Source organism: Scophthalmus maximus, chromosome 10 (genome assembly GCF_022379125.1).
Source record: "Scophthalmus maximus strain ysfricsl-2021 chromosome 10, ASM2237912v1, whole genome shotgun sequence".
Taxonomy (NCBI): Eukaryota; Metazoa; Chordata; class Actinopteri; order Pleuronectiformes; family Scophthalmidae; genus Scophthalmus; species Scophthalmus maximus.
In genome coordinates this window covers 15,635,398-15,648,965 of record NC_061524.1, presented here as the reverse complement: position 1 = coordinate 15,648,965, position 13,568 = coordinate 15,635,398, and the positions used below count along the sequence as shown (strand labels likewise).

At 42.5% G+C, this 13,568-nt stretch overlaps 1 protein-coding gene across 2 annotated transcripts; it reads left to right on the top strand.

The window, feature by feature from the left end:
• The first annotated feature begins 2,730 nt into the window (after positions 1-2,730).
• Positions 2,731-13,082, top strand: sfxn3 (sideroflexin 3). 2 transcript variants are annotated; one of them, XM_035605194.2, is made up of 11 exons: positions 2,731-2,815; positions 4,768-4,940; positions 5,317-5,487; positions 6,783-6,881; positions 7,468-7,543; positions 7,707-7,792; positions 7,915-8,042; positions 9,265-9,314; positions 9,461-9,510; positions 9,602-9,649; positions 9,746-13,082. In XM_035605194.2, exons 2-11 carry the CDS (start codon positions 4,777-4,779, stop codon positions 9,840-9,842), a joined length of 969 nt encoding a protein of 322 aa, XP_035461087.1. In that variant the 5' UTR covers positions 2,731-2,815; positions 4,768-4,776; the 3' UTR covers positions 9,843-13,082. The 2 variants fall into 2 exon arrangements, with proteins under 2 accessions (XP_035461087.1, XP_035461088.1); XM_035605195.2 differs by lacking the exon at positions 2,731-2,815 and adding an exon at positions 3,122-3,267.
• Positions 13,083-13,568: the final 486 nt, after the last annotated feature.

Here is a 13,568-nt window from a genome sequence, read left to right as displayed (position 1 = left end):
GCTGTGTACAGAGCAATACATCGACCTGTAGTCCTCCTGGTGCTGAGCAAAAGCGCAAATCATGTCCCTGGGAAATGGGAGGAAAACTTACAGGCAGAACCCAGCACCTTCACATATGATCACTGATGCGACGGGCTGCCCTGCGTTAGCATTCAAGAATGGAGCCTCATCAACCCCTGTACAAAGCAAGATCCAACCGTGGACAATTGTGCCTGGAAGGACGAGTAACAAACCTCCCCAACGAACAAGTTTGCAACTGGAGAACAGATTTGCTCCACTGCTGCAGGACCCCAGATCTCAACTCTTCACACAGCAGGCTTCACAACAGGGAAGGCTAACAACAAAGAGGTGAAAAGCATGTGGAGTAACGACACCAAAGTACTTTCCCCCAAAGATATGGTCTCTGATCTGGAAGAAAAAATCCTGGATATTGTGACTGCACACCCAAATGTGAAAAATGGACTTCTGCTAAACACGGTCAGCTCTGTGAAAGCTCAGGTGTTTATCTGTGGTCCCCTGGCGCCAGTCAGAGGAGGAACCGAGAGATTCAGCAGAATGCTGGGACTGAGCGCTTGGCTTTCAATTACTTGTAAACTCCACTCAGTGCATTTTGTTGACAATTTGAACTTCTTCTGCGACCTCAGACCTCGCTTTAAGGCAGATGGACTCTGCCTAAACAAGAGAGGAGTAAAACTGTTCAACTCTACTTTACTTCCTGCATCACTCATCTGTTCTCCCTGCCGAGGACAAAGATACAAGAGGAATCACCACTGAAGGAAGACATAACACAACGCGCCAGGAACCCTCAAGGAGAACCATCTCAAATTTACACCCCACCCTACAACAATGGCAGAATCATCCTCTGTCTCCACAGCCTGATAACTGTAAAGTACATCTGTCTGATATCTGCCGGGTCCAGTCTACAAGGCAGAGTGCACTCATGACTCTTTCCAGGATAAGTCGGGGCCCAATATGATTGTAGCTTCCTCAGTTCTAGTTTTGAAAAGTTATCAGAAAATGCTAAACAAGAAGAACCCAAGCAATTCTGCAAAGTAAGCAAACTTTGCATCCATTCCTCACCAGCCACAGCCCGTCCCAAAACACTGGTTAGATAATGATATTACCTCCTCCCGAGTTATGTTCCTTAATATCTACAGACCACCTCAATACTGTGCAACCTTTTTTGATGACTTTTCGGAACTACTGTCTATAATCTGTATTGCTTTGACTATGTAGTTATTGTTGGTGACTTTAACATTCATGTTGACAAACCCCTGGACAGAGGGACTAAAGAACTATGTTGTGTCCTTCATAACTATGGACTGACTCACCATGTAACGGAGCCCACACACAACAAAGGTCACACTCTGGACCATATCATGTCCAGGGGTGTGAACATTTCTGAGGTTGTGGTGACGTCTATAAAGAAAGACTACGCATCTACAACTTGGAACTGAGAAATGCAAGGCAAACCTTCTTCTCCGAAATCATTGCCAAAAACAATAATAATGCATGTGTCCTGTTCATGCAACCCTCCTGTGTCAGTAGCCCCTGAACTTCTTTCCAGCAGGGCCTGCAATGAATTTGCCTCCTTCTTCACTGACAAAAATTCAGAAAATTAGGCAAGCAGTCAGTGCCTCCACATCAGGTGCAGGACATGTGTTGTCAGTGTGTCCACTTAAAATCAATTTAATTACCACGACACAATTTTATTCGATCAACCATAAAAACATAGAGGACATCATACAACATCTAAGTCCTCGTCCTGTTTCCTTAATATTATGCCAACAGGCTTTTTCTAAAAAAGTTTCAACCTGCATGGCCTCAGATCTTCTACAGATTGTAATCACGTCTCTTCTCTCAGGTGTCTTCCCACAGGTCCTGAAAACTGCTGATATCAAGCCACTCTTAAAAAAGAACAATTTGGACACTTCTCTAATGAGCAATTATAGGCCTATATCAAACCTCCCATTTATGAGCAAAATCATTGAAAAAGCAGTTTTTAAGCAGCTGACCGACTTCATGGCAATAAACATGAGCACATTGAATTGTATTTTAATGTGATTTTACCTGTTTCTTCCCAATGCCTTTAATGTTTTATGTAAAGCACTTTGAATTGCCCTGTTGTTGAAATGTGCCATACAAATAAACTTGCCTTGCCTTTCTTTCATGCTGCTTTATATACTTCTGCTCCGCCAGAATTCGTCATCAAGCTCGGTTGTTTTGAACCAATCGTGTGCTGTCTTGTCCTCCACGCCCAGTCGTGTCCGACAGGACAAACACCGCCGCACGCTGCATGGTGCTGCTTTCAAAGGCTTCTCACAAGCTCTGTTTTTCGGGACTCCACCGGTGCCTAGGATGATTGTGTTCCTCTCTTGTCACTTTAGACTCATGCTACACTGCTTTTCTGATTGAAATATATATATGTGTGTGTATATATACACATATATATATTATACGTATTTGAAAGCTATAGCCATAGTTGTCATACATTTTTGCTTAAGTAGGATTTTTGACTTTTATAGGAACGGAGTATTTTCACACACTGATTTAGGTAACTTTACCCAAGTATTCTACTATAATACTGCACCCTTGTGTCAATATCACTGATTTTCAGACGTTGGCTATTTTTGTGGTTAAACGAGTCGAGGAGAACCGAAAATTTCGTATACATATCCTGTTAATCTCGTCATTTGAGGTGAGTTTGTATTTTACGATACTTTTTAGTCAGTACAAGAACGCGGCATACGTCCACCCGCTGGTGCTGTGATATTGAGAGGTCATACATTTACCCGACACACAGAAAGCAAAGCAGGTTGGTCTCATCGCTGACTGGATTCACTCCTAGAATTCATTTAAATCCCGCTCTGGTTTATTTAACGCCTACTCCGCCTCGTTGTGTGCCCTCGCGACGCCACACGAAGAGCTAGCGTGTCAGTTAGCTTGTCAACTACCCGGCTAGCTGTGCTAGTCGACGTCATTCACCGGCGAGTGGTTTGTCTTGACGGCGTGGCGAAGCTTTATTCTCCTCCGTGGCTAAACACGGGGCGGCGTGGGGACTGTGGTGTCGTTTTAATGTCGCGTTTGGCTGGTCGCCAACCTCCAAGTGTGTTGGTGCTTTTTGGGGGGGGGGGGGCACGTTACGTTCGTTAGCCGCCTCGCTCGGAGCAGCCGGCGGGTCAGCGTCAGTGTCGTGACTTCCCCCCAAATCCATCTGTCACGGCATTTCTGTGATCATCTACTTCCACTGTGACTCATGTAGTTCACGTAAGTGACTCACTAGTCGGCAGCACTCGGCGGGAACGTTAACTATAAGTTTAAAGTGTCATTTAGTTGTATTCGTATTTGAGTCGATAAATCGACCATCAAAATGTTCACAAATTGATCATCCTGGGATCAACTTATCGATTAATCGACTGGTCGATGCAGCGATTGTCATCTGTCGATCAGAAATGCTGAACGGTTTGGACTGTTAATCAGTCAAAACAAACTATTTCATAATGTCTACATGGGATTATAGTCATTATAGGCACCCCCCCAATTTGACTGTTAATTTAATGACGAATCAGTTCCTCGAGAGAATAGCTAACTGTACTGGTGGCTTTCCACAACAATCACAGTGTTTATAGCACACTGAACTGTACAGATGAGTGGGGTTGGTGGTGATGTCATTTGGCCAAACAGCACCAACATGTAGTAGATAACCATTGTGTTGATTTGTGAATATGTAGAGCGAGTACAGTCAGTGCAGTGGTAAACTGCCACGATCCAAACGACACCCTTGAAAAGGAGATTGTGGACGTCTTCCAGACTGATGACCATTTCGAGGCGTCAGATCCCCCACCCCTAATTGGCAGATCAATCAACAGAGGAAATCGAAAATCTTTTTTTGGGGCGGTGGTAACCATTGATATGTTTGACAGTACAGTACAGTCTTCTCGTATCTGGTGCTCACAGCCGCACAACTGATACGAGAAGTTTGAGATTAGCCTCTTGGCTGGTCGATGCTCCCTAAGAACCAACAATCAGACAACAAGTCATCATTTTCGATTTCAATGCAATGTTTGAGTTTGACACAGCAAGAACAACACATCAAGCTGCAACTATGTTGAGTTATTTCCCAGAATGTACTGAGAGGCAGAACATGCTCATGGGAAAGTAAACCTGAGCAACTAGTCTGTCTGGGGTTATTTTTTCCAGAGATAAGTGTGCAGTTGCTCTAGGCCGAATGTTGTGTAGAGATGGGGGAGGGGGCTTTGCTTCAATGCAGCCCTGCACTGCAGCAGAGCGATCAATGCAGCAGAGACGAGGGGCTTAATAGTGGACCAAAGGTTTTTTAATTATAAAAATGACCTGTAGGGTTGGGCTTGAAAACATTGCCATCAAATGTCGCATGAGATTGTAGAGTGTTTTTTGATGAGATCAGATAGTTGCCTTTGCCATCGTTATTTTGACTAGTTTTGTTATGATAAAGTTCTTGTGTTTATGCACCATTCATCTAGAACACTGACTTCTTTTTTTAAGTTATATATAAGGCTTGTGGAATTAAATATTATCAAATGACTAATGTTTTGGTATCTATACTGCAGTTTTAATATCAATATTGTGTCAAAAAGTTTCAAACAAAGTCTAGCCTGTTGAAGTACCAATTGAAGTCCAGTACCAAAGTATACATTTGTCCGACCAATTGTACCTGTGTGTCAACGTGCCAGTCCTGTATGTTGTGATATTGTTTTGAATATTGATGACGTGTGTCAACGATCACAGAAAGCCAGGATGTCTGGAGAGCTGTCCCTCAACATAAACATCAAGGAGCCACGATGGGACCAGGGCACATTCATGGGGCGCGCCAAGCACTTCTTCAAGGTCACAGACCCCAGGACCGTCCTGCTCTCCTCTGACACTCTGGATGAGGCCAGAGTGATCGTGGAGGACTACAGGTAGAGGATTGGGTAGGAAGATAAAATGATAATGTTAGGATGATGGGGTGAGTGTGGTGTGAAGCATGAATAGAAATGAGCATTGATGCGATCAGGTGAAGACGCCTTTGTCCTTTTCATAATGGGGCAGCATGGATCAGCATGTCGTATTTTATGTAGATACATTTGTTTCAGATGTAAGTGAGAAGACATTTATAAAAAACTGAGAAGGGATCACTAGTTGGTGACCAAATGCATTAGTAAACTGACATATCTGGACTCACAGAAAAATTGTTGTCACTGGGAATTAGATGCTTTTCCGTCACAACAGTATGAATACTTTTTGAAAGGCAGTGCACTTACACTCACAGAGGTGTTTTGTTTTGACTTTTTCCAGATCTGGCATCGCGAAGCCTGGCCTGACAGAGGACGAACTGTGGCGAGCCAAGTACATCTACGACTCCGCCTTCCACCCCGACACTGGCGAGAAGATGTTTGTTATAGGGCGGATGTCTGCTCAGGTGCCGATGAACATGTCCATCACAGGCTGCATGCTCACATTCTACAGGTACAGCACACAGTTCAGTTTGTTAGACACAAATTAAACGGGATTGATAAATAAAAATGGAGAAATAGAAATCCACGATCTGCCAAAAAATGCTGAGTAAATGCAATACGGCTTCCACGTGCCTGGAAGTTTAACCTTATTGCAGGATGCGGCGATGCATAAAAATAGATATTTAATCCCTGAGTGGAAATCCTCTTAAAGAATGAAAATATATCTCTCACCACTGAAAACTGATGAATCACATGACAGCGAAGCCATGTGATAATGTTGTATGTTTTGCTACATTCAAATTGTGTTGAAATATTTCACGGTTCCATGGTTATACATGGTCGTTTTTTTTTTGATTTATGATTATTTATTTAATAATGTTTTATATAATAAAAACGTAGGGCTTTCATATTGGGTTATCAGTGTGGTAGCATCATCCACTGCTGTAAACCTCTGTCATTTTCTCCAAACAATCACTGGGGGGTGCTACAGTCCGACTCTGGTGGCACGTGGTGGTTTTAAAGAGCAAAATAATTAGATAAACACACAGATTAGACATTAATCAGAGGAGAGCATAAACAAAATACTCATTACTTATGACGGATTTAACCCACCACATTATCTAAATCAACATGTAGACGATAACAGTGTGTACCGGTGGTAATACAATATGCTTCTTCAACAGCAACAAAGATATGGGTTATACGGGTAAAGGGTGTCATTTGCTAAATAAAATAAACCTGTGACTTGTCTTTCTGAATTACAAATATACAACAAAACCGGTCACACCTCTGGTCAATATCACTATGAGAAATGAGTAAGTAAAATGTAATGTTTTTTTGGGGGGTGTTGTTTTTAGCCAAAGCCTTGGATGAGTCAAGCCAATCGATTTGAAAAATAGAATTGTGTGATCGTTCATAGTAAAGAACCGACTCCAAGAGAAGTCAATTGTCCCCTTAAATAGTGAGATTCCACCTTTTTTTTTTATTTATAAATATTTAGTATTGTTGCCTATATTTTTTATCACAAATCTGTGCAGAGATGTTCTGCAATGTTTTTCTCCACAGATGATTATCCTCAGCTACTCTTTCATAAAGCTTTGTTTTGTGCACAGTTGGTGGACTCAGTTTTGTATAAGGCAATAAGAAGATTCACATTTCACAGAAGCAGAAAATGGCGATGAACGGTGCTCCACTACACAAAATTATATCTTGATCTTATGCCTTCCTGTTCTGGCTAGTTTTTATTTTACACTGTGGGAAATCTCTCTTCCTCAAACACACTCGTTGTTCCCTCATGCTTTCCAGGACTACTCCGGCAGTGGTGTTCTGGCAGTGGGTTAACCAGTCCTTCAACGCCGTGGTCAACTACACCAACCGCAGTGGAGATGCGCCCATCACCGTGAAGTAGGGAGGACTCCTCACCTCACTTCCACTGTAGATCATTCCTGTACCACCTCTAAACTAGTGTCTGTAAAGGAGGCTGTGGGAGCTGCTGTTCCTCTCCCCGTCCCTCACAGCGGTATTACGTTCCACTGTTTAGCATGTTCAGCCCCATGTGACCATGCTCTCATGCGCTCGCATAGGTCCCGTGCTCCTGGTTGACGCCAGGTCAACTTGCATTTACATTCTCTTCTCATTCCGCCACAAAATGCACCTTTGAGATGCTGCAGAAATAAATTGAATGCATGTTTTTTTCACGACATGCAAATGCATGTTCACGGACTAAGCATGTTATTGAAGATAAATGTCATAGTGTCCTTCTCTGCTCTATTGTTAGTTGGGACACTTTCTTCTTTTCTCTACCTTTGCATATTGACATATAGCATGAATTTGCACTGCAACTGTGATGACTCTGAAATAGTTCACCATGGTGAATCTGACAGATTGCCATCTGTGGCATTAGGAAGCTATTTGCAATGTGTGAAAGCACCAAAAGAGGAAATGGGTTATTGATGTGTGATATGTGTTTGATGCATCTGTCCCCTCACAGTCAGCTCGCAGCAGCCTACATCAGCGCTACCACTGGAGCTGTAGTCACTGCCTTGGGATTCAAGTCTCTAGCTACGGTAATGCCTGTGGCTCTGGTGAATAAACTGATCCAGTGAAACGAAGCAACTTCGATACAGACACACTGATCTGCATATATATTAGCATTTTTGTGCAGGAATTTGATCCTGGTATTCTGACTGTGTCTGATTTCCCCCCCCCCCCCCCCAATCTTCCTTGCAGCGACTCCCTCCAATCGCCAGCCGGTTCGTCCCCTTTGCTGCTGTTGCTGCTGCTAACTGTATCAATATTCCATTCATGAGACAGAGGTGAGATCTCTTAACGTAAAAGCCACTGACCTCTGTTTGGTTAATTCGGGAGCTTTTAGGAATTGTGTCAGCTGCTCCTACTTGACATGACTTTTTTTTTCTTTTTTTTTTGCTTCTGCCAGGGAGTTAAAGTACGGTATCCCTGTGATGGATGAGAATGGAAACAGGTTAGGAGAGTCCCCTAATGCCGCCAAGCAGGCCATCGTGCAGGTGGTGGTGTCGAGGATCGGCATGGCCGTACCAGCAATGGGTAACGTCACGATATCTTCTAGTTTGTTAAAGGGCCCATATTATGCTCCAGGCACCTTTTCAGCCTGCCTCCACGTATATTTGGTTATCTGGGGTGTCTGCCAGCCCACGAAGAATGAAAAGAAAACAATGAGTCGTTGATTCGTGGTTTGTGTTGGCCGTGCAGACGGGCTGTAAACGAGCCATTCACGGGCATTAAGTGACGTAAGTTGACTCCTGCTACTGGGGCAACCACGGCCCCAACCTGGGCAGCACCTCCCCCCTTGAAGTGCGGAAAAACAGATCGCGTCTACGCCATAATTTTCTCCCCGCAAGCGAACGACGGCCGCGGGCATGGCCAAAAGATATAATAATGTTTGCGCTGTTGTTGGATGTACAGACCAACGTAATGCCATACTCGCAACCCATCTCTTTTTGACAGACGGAGCATTTCCAACTATCCGAGGCGAAGCCCCGGAGGAGGCAAATGTACGTTTTCAAGATCGTATGTGCACTAGGGCTGGGCGATGTGGCTGAAAACTGTATCACTATATGTGTTCCGGCCGGCCTAGCTAGACTCTTTGCTCCGGTTTCTTCTAACGAGGACAACAAAATTATCGAAACGTTCTATCGAACGCATTTTCTATTGATAACGTGTCTATCGTGATACATAGCGTTATCGTTCTATCGCCCAGCCCTAATGTGCTCTGTGTATAATTATGGAGAACGTGTTCGCTGTGCCTCCCGGGTCTCTACGTCGTGTATGTGCCTTGTCACGTGCGACTGTTGTCATGGCAGCGCAACGCCATAGTTGCGCAGCAGACCCGGGGAGGAGCGAGGCGGGGCTTTGCGGTACACGAAGGGAGGGGGCAAGATGTGAGCAGGAAAGCGCTGGAATCGACCATAGTCTCACAGGGCTGCTTATACAGAAAGAGGAGGGTGCTGTGTAGCTTGATCCTTGAGGTGTTTTGACATGGAATGACAAAGACATGTAAAACTTTATATTCAGTGAAACCACGTCAAAAGCCAATTGAATTGAAAACAGAGCTTAAAGAGAGTGAGTATCTAGAGGGCTTAAGGCCTCGCTCCTGAATCCTGAACGTTCAACTGTTGATGGCACCAAAGAAGAAAGAACTTCTTACTGCTTGAGTGTGAAATGTGTTTTCTTTTACGCATCTGTTCATGAAGCAGAAGACTTGACACGTGATATTCATTTATTTATTTATTTTTTTATTTTTTTACAGCCATTCCTCCTGTTATAATGAATGCTCTGGAGAAGAGAGCTTTCATGAAGGTAAGCCGACTGCGTGCATGGCTGTCATTCTCTTGTTTCTTCTGCCAGTGGAATTACTGGTTTGTGCTGGTGTTTTGTGGGGGTCAAAAATGAGGCCTGCCGCATTCCACATGCTACACACTCGTCTGATTTTTGTCTCCCTGCAGCGGTTCCCAATTCTGAACGCTCCAGTCCAGGTGGGACTCGTCGGCCTGTGGTGAGTTCATTGCACCAGCAGTATCTAATGTGGATGTGGATGTTTTTGTTTTTGGACTCAAAAACATCCCTCTCTACCTCTTTATTTTCAGTCTGGTGTTTGCAACTCCCCTGTGCTGCGCCCTGTTCCCACAGAAAAGGCAAGAGACATCCTCTTTTACTCATCACTGTCATTGGAGGGAGGCGTTGTCATACCTGTGAAACGTTAACCAGCATGTCCAATAATCTCCTTGCAGCTCCATGAGTCTGAGCGGGCTCGAGGCAGATCTGCAGGAGAGGATTCGACAGATCAGTCCCCAAACCACCACCGTCTACTTCAACAAGGGCCTGTAGGAGCAGCCAACACTTCTCCATGCACATACACGAGACATGCAGACACTCGCAAAGACATGCACACGTCCGCTGTCCTGTGGGCACAAGTGGGAGGGCAATACAAAATTTATTTATCCTTTTGTTTTTGTTGGTGTGTGTACTGGTGCAGATTTGTTTTTTGTTTTTTGTTATGATCTTTTTTTGACTGCATGGAGCTCCTCCAAGTGTAAGAGGGGATGGTGTTACATAGCTGCTCTGAAAAGTAGGGATTCACTGAAGGTAAAGCAGAACAATGAGAAGGAGCATCACTGACAGTTTTCCTTAGAAAAGAAAAGAAACAGATTTTTTTTTACAAATTGAGTCATGGCGTGTTTTCTGTATTTTTGCCTATAACTGGTGGCATTTGCTGATTCATGTTTCGCCCAATATATCATGTCGCATTCAGGTTTATACAAGTGCTCAGATTAATGGTTTGTAACTCAAATGAAGACTAGTGCTTGGAAGTCGTGTATGTCGCTGCTTCTGAATGTAACACAAATTATTGTGAGATGGCACAACTTTTTTTTTTCTCGCATTTCCAGTTCTTCCCTAGTTATCGTCACATTATTCTGTTTGGAAAAGCAATATTTTTAGGCTGTCACACACTGGCTGTGGTTTGTGAAAAGTTTTTGCTGTATAGTAATAATAGTCGAACCCTTGGTGAATAAGTTCCTGACCAGGTGAAGAGGGTGCTAGGTCAATGTGTAGGAATCTGTCAGCACAAACGCGTACTGTCGCCATGGTAGTGGCAACCTGTTTACCAAGGCCTTTTAATTATTTGAGATCACTTTATGAACTAGTGCAGTCGCCATCTTTAGTAGCATATTGACAAGTTCTCTGATTGTTGTTGTAGGTGATGGTGCTGGTTTGGTGGTAGAGGGGAACGTCCTGTGTTGTTGCGTCGTATTTGTGCTGTGGTCTGACCACAGCCGATGCCTCGCTGCTGTCATGCTAAAAAAAACCTCAAATGTGTTGGTTTAAACACATGACCCGAAGGATTGCACGATAAGAAGCTGCTTGGTTGTCGAGCAACCAAGCAGCTTCGAGAAAGCAAGTTCGAGAAACAACTCAAACTTCATTAGTTCGAGTTGTTCCATTGTACCAAATGGACGTAACTAATGTTGTGACAGTCAAAATACCTATATCCAGGTCAGGGCAGTGGGTACTTAGTTGTGTGCACAGTCTTTGTTGATATATATATATATGATATGATTTATATATATATATATATATAGCTCTCCAAACACACGGCTGTCCGTCGTGGTTCTATAGTGATGATGGTGAACGCGAGGAAGTATCCGCTCAGTTTATTCCAGTCTGTCTTGACTGACGTAAGAATAAGTATATTTTTCTTGAATGTATTTATTTAAAAAATCTATATAAAATCCATATATATATATGACGTTTAATGTATGGAGCACATATGCATTTTCACTTGAAGGTGTGCCTCTTGTTAGCGGATCCACCAGATGGCTCCACATATGCATGAGAAAAAACTATGTCAGCTGCTTGTGTGGCAGCCAGGAGACCAGTGGAGTGTGGTTTAATAAGCGGGTGGTCCTCCTTGCTTTAGGGCGAACGAGCTCTCGGATTAGATTGACGAAGACACATTTAATACAATATGCTTCGATGTTTGCGTGATGATGGTGTTTCATGTACAGAAAAAAACACAGTAAGATTGTACGGGCCAAGCTCGAATTCACCTCCATCAAGCGTCTCCAGTCTCTGGAGTTCTGAAATTGTTACAATCATCCATTTAAAGCGACTCCGTGTTACAGGACTGTAGCATCTGCACAACCATTTCTGTTTCCGCATCTTCATGAAGGAACTTCTACACGGACAGAAATACACAATGTCTGCGCTTATGTGTGATTCTGTAACTCAGTAGTTTCATTCCAAAATTCAATCCAGATCATTTTCGGAAACTTGTTACCATTCAAAAATTTAAGATTCCTATCCTTATAAAGGCCTTGATATGACTCCTAACTTCTGCATGAGAAAAAGTATTTCTTTTTATCACTTTTAAATGATTGGGCGTCTCATTATGGTATGACACTCTTCTCTCAGCTGCTCTTTTACTCACCTCACAGTTTCATATAAACGTTTAAGCCCCGCAGAAACAATCAAAGTCTTTCGTTACGCAAACAGTCGGCGGAAGTTTCCCCGTCTCCTTCTGTAACGCAGAGTCGTGACCACGTGTGCTGCTGTGGTGTTTCAGGGTAAGCATCATTACTGTACTCCTAATATTTGTCATATACCATGACTCCATTATTAATACATGTTTTTCTGCTGCAGCACTCATGGTAGTCACCGTGTGTTGTGTTTTGGGGTGTTTTCCTGCTGATGGTAAAACTGCACTGTATAACCTTTGCTGTGCTGCTATAGTAGTTAGTTGGATTCGTGTTGCTATTTAAAAAAGTATATCGAAAATTGTATTTCCTTCGCTGGATGACGTTGAATGAGTCGCGTTACTGCAAAGTTAGTAATTCATTTATTATCCATCAGCTCAGCTTCTGCTTTTTTTCCTGTTTCCTTTTTTTTCTGCTTTTTGAATTATGACACAGAAATGTCAAGAACAAAACTGGACGGTCGTAGTGAGCATTTAAACACACCTGTGAAAACGGTGTCTCAGCTCGTGGCTGCATTGTACCAGCCTAACACGTCACACCCATAGACCTAGCCAAAGATGACACGGGTATGAGTTGTACAGGACTGAGAGCAAGAATTGTGTAGCTTTTTAAAAAGTCTTTGTTTGAGCTTTATTGTGCTCCTGTTTTGCCAGACTCTTCTCGTGCAAAAACACGTTTTAGTTTTTAAGAAGTGATCCTCAACCTCATCAGTGCAACACAGTATTTTTTTCAATGTCCCACAGCATTGTCATTTATGCAAAGTTAACAGAAGAATGAACTGATATAAATCAATCCCAATAGTCAATGGTCATATTTTTTGTATCAGTTTTATTCACATGACAATATAATCCTCAGCCCTCTAGTTTAAACTTTGGTTTTGCATGTCATGAAAAAGAAAAATTCAAATCTTTACGAACGGAAAGTAAAGACAATCTGTTACTGTAACACTCCATGAATGTTTTGTTATTTCATGTACATCTTTAGTATTGTCAGTATCAGTTCAATGTTTTTCTCCCTTTATTTTGTATTGTGTTGTTGAGAAATGTATTTTACTCAGAACAATATAATAAAATGTGTAACATTAATGCCTAAACATTCCTGCTTAATGTGATACCTTTAAACATTGTATATTATTAGTATTTTTGAAGTATATAAGACCCTTCCTGACTTCCTCTTAACAAGTGAATGTTACCGAAGAAATAATCTGATATGACTTGTTTGGGCAAAAGCCTCAGAAATGGGCCAATCAGATAAAACTAAGACTTAGATGAGAATATCATCAACATGGTAACATGGTCTGTTGATCCCAGCAGGCAAATTCCATTTATATATTATACAACTAAATCTGTTTGTGGATGTTTTGTCTTAGATGTACATGCATAGAATAATTCACAACGCCATGAATATTTTTATTGACCTTCTTTACTGAAGACATATTTCATTCATGGTTTGAACAAGTGTCAGATTTATGTACTAGAAAATGTGTTCAGAATACAAGCTGGTTTTGCTCATTCCTTTTTTCTTTTTTTTACTGATTTGATGAATAACCCATCAGACTAATTAAATATACAAGTCTGAG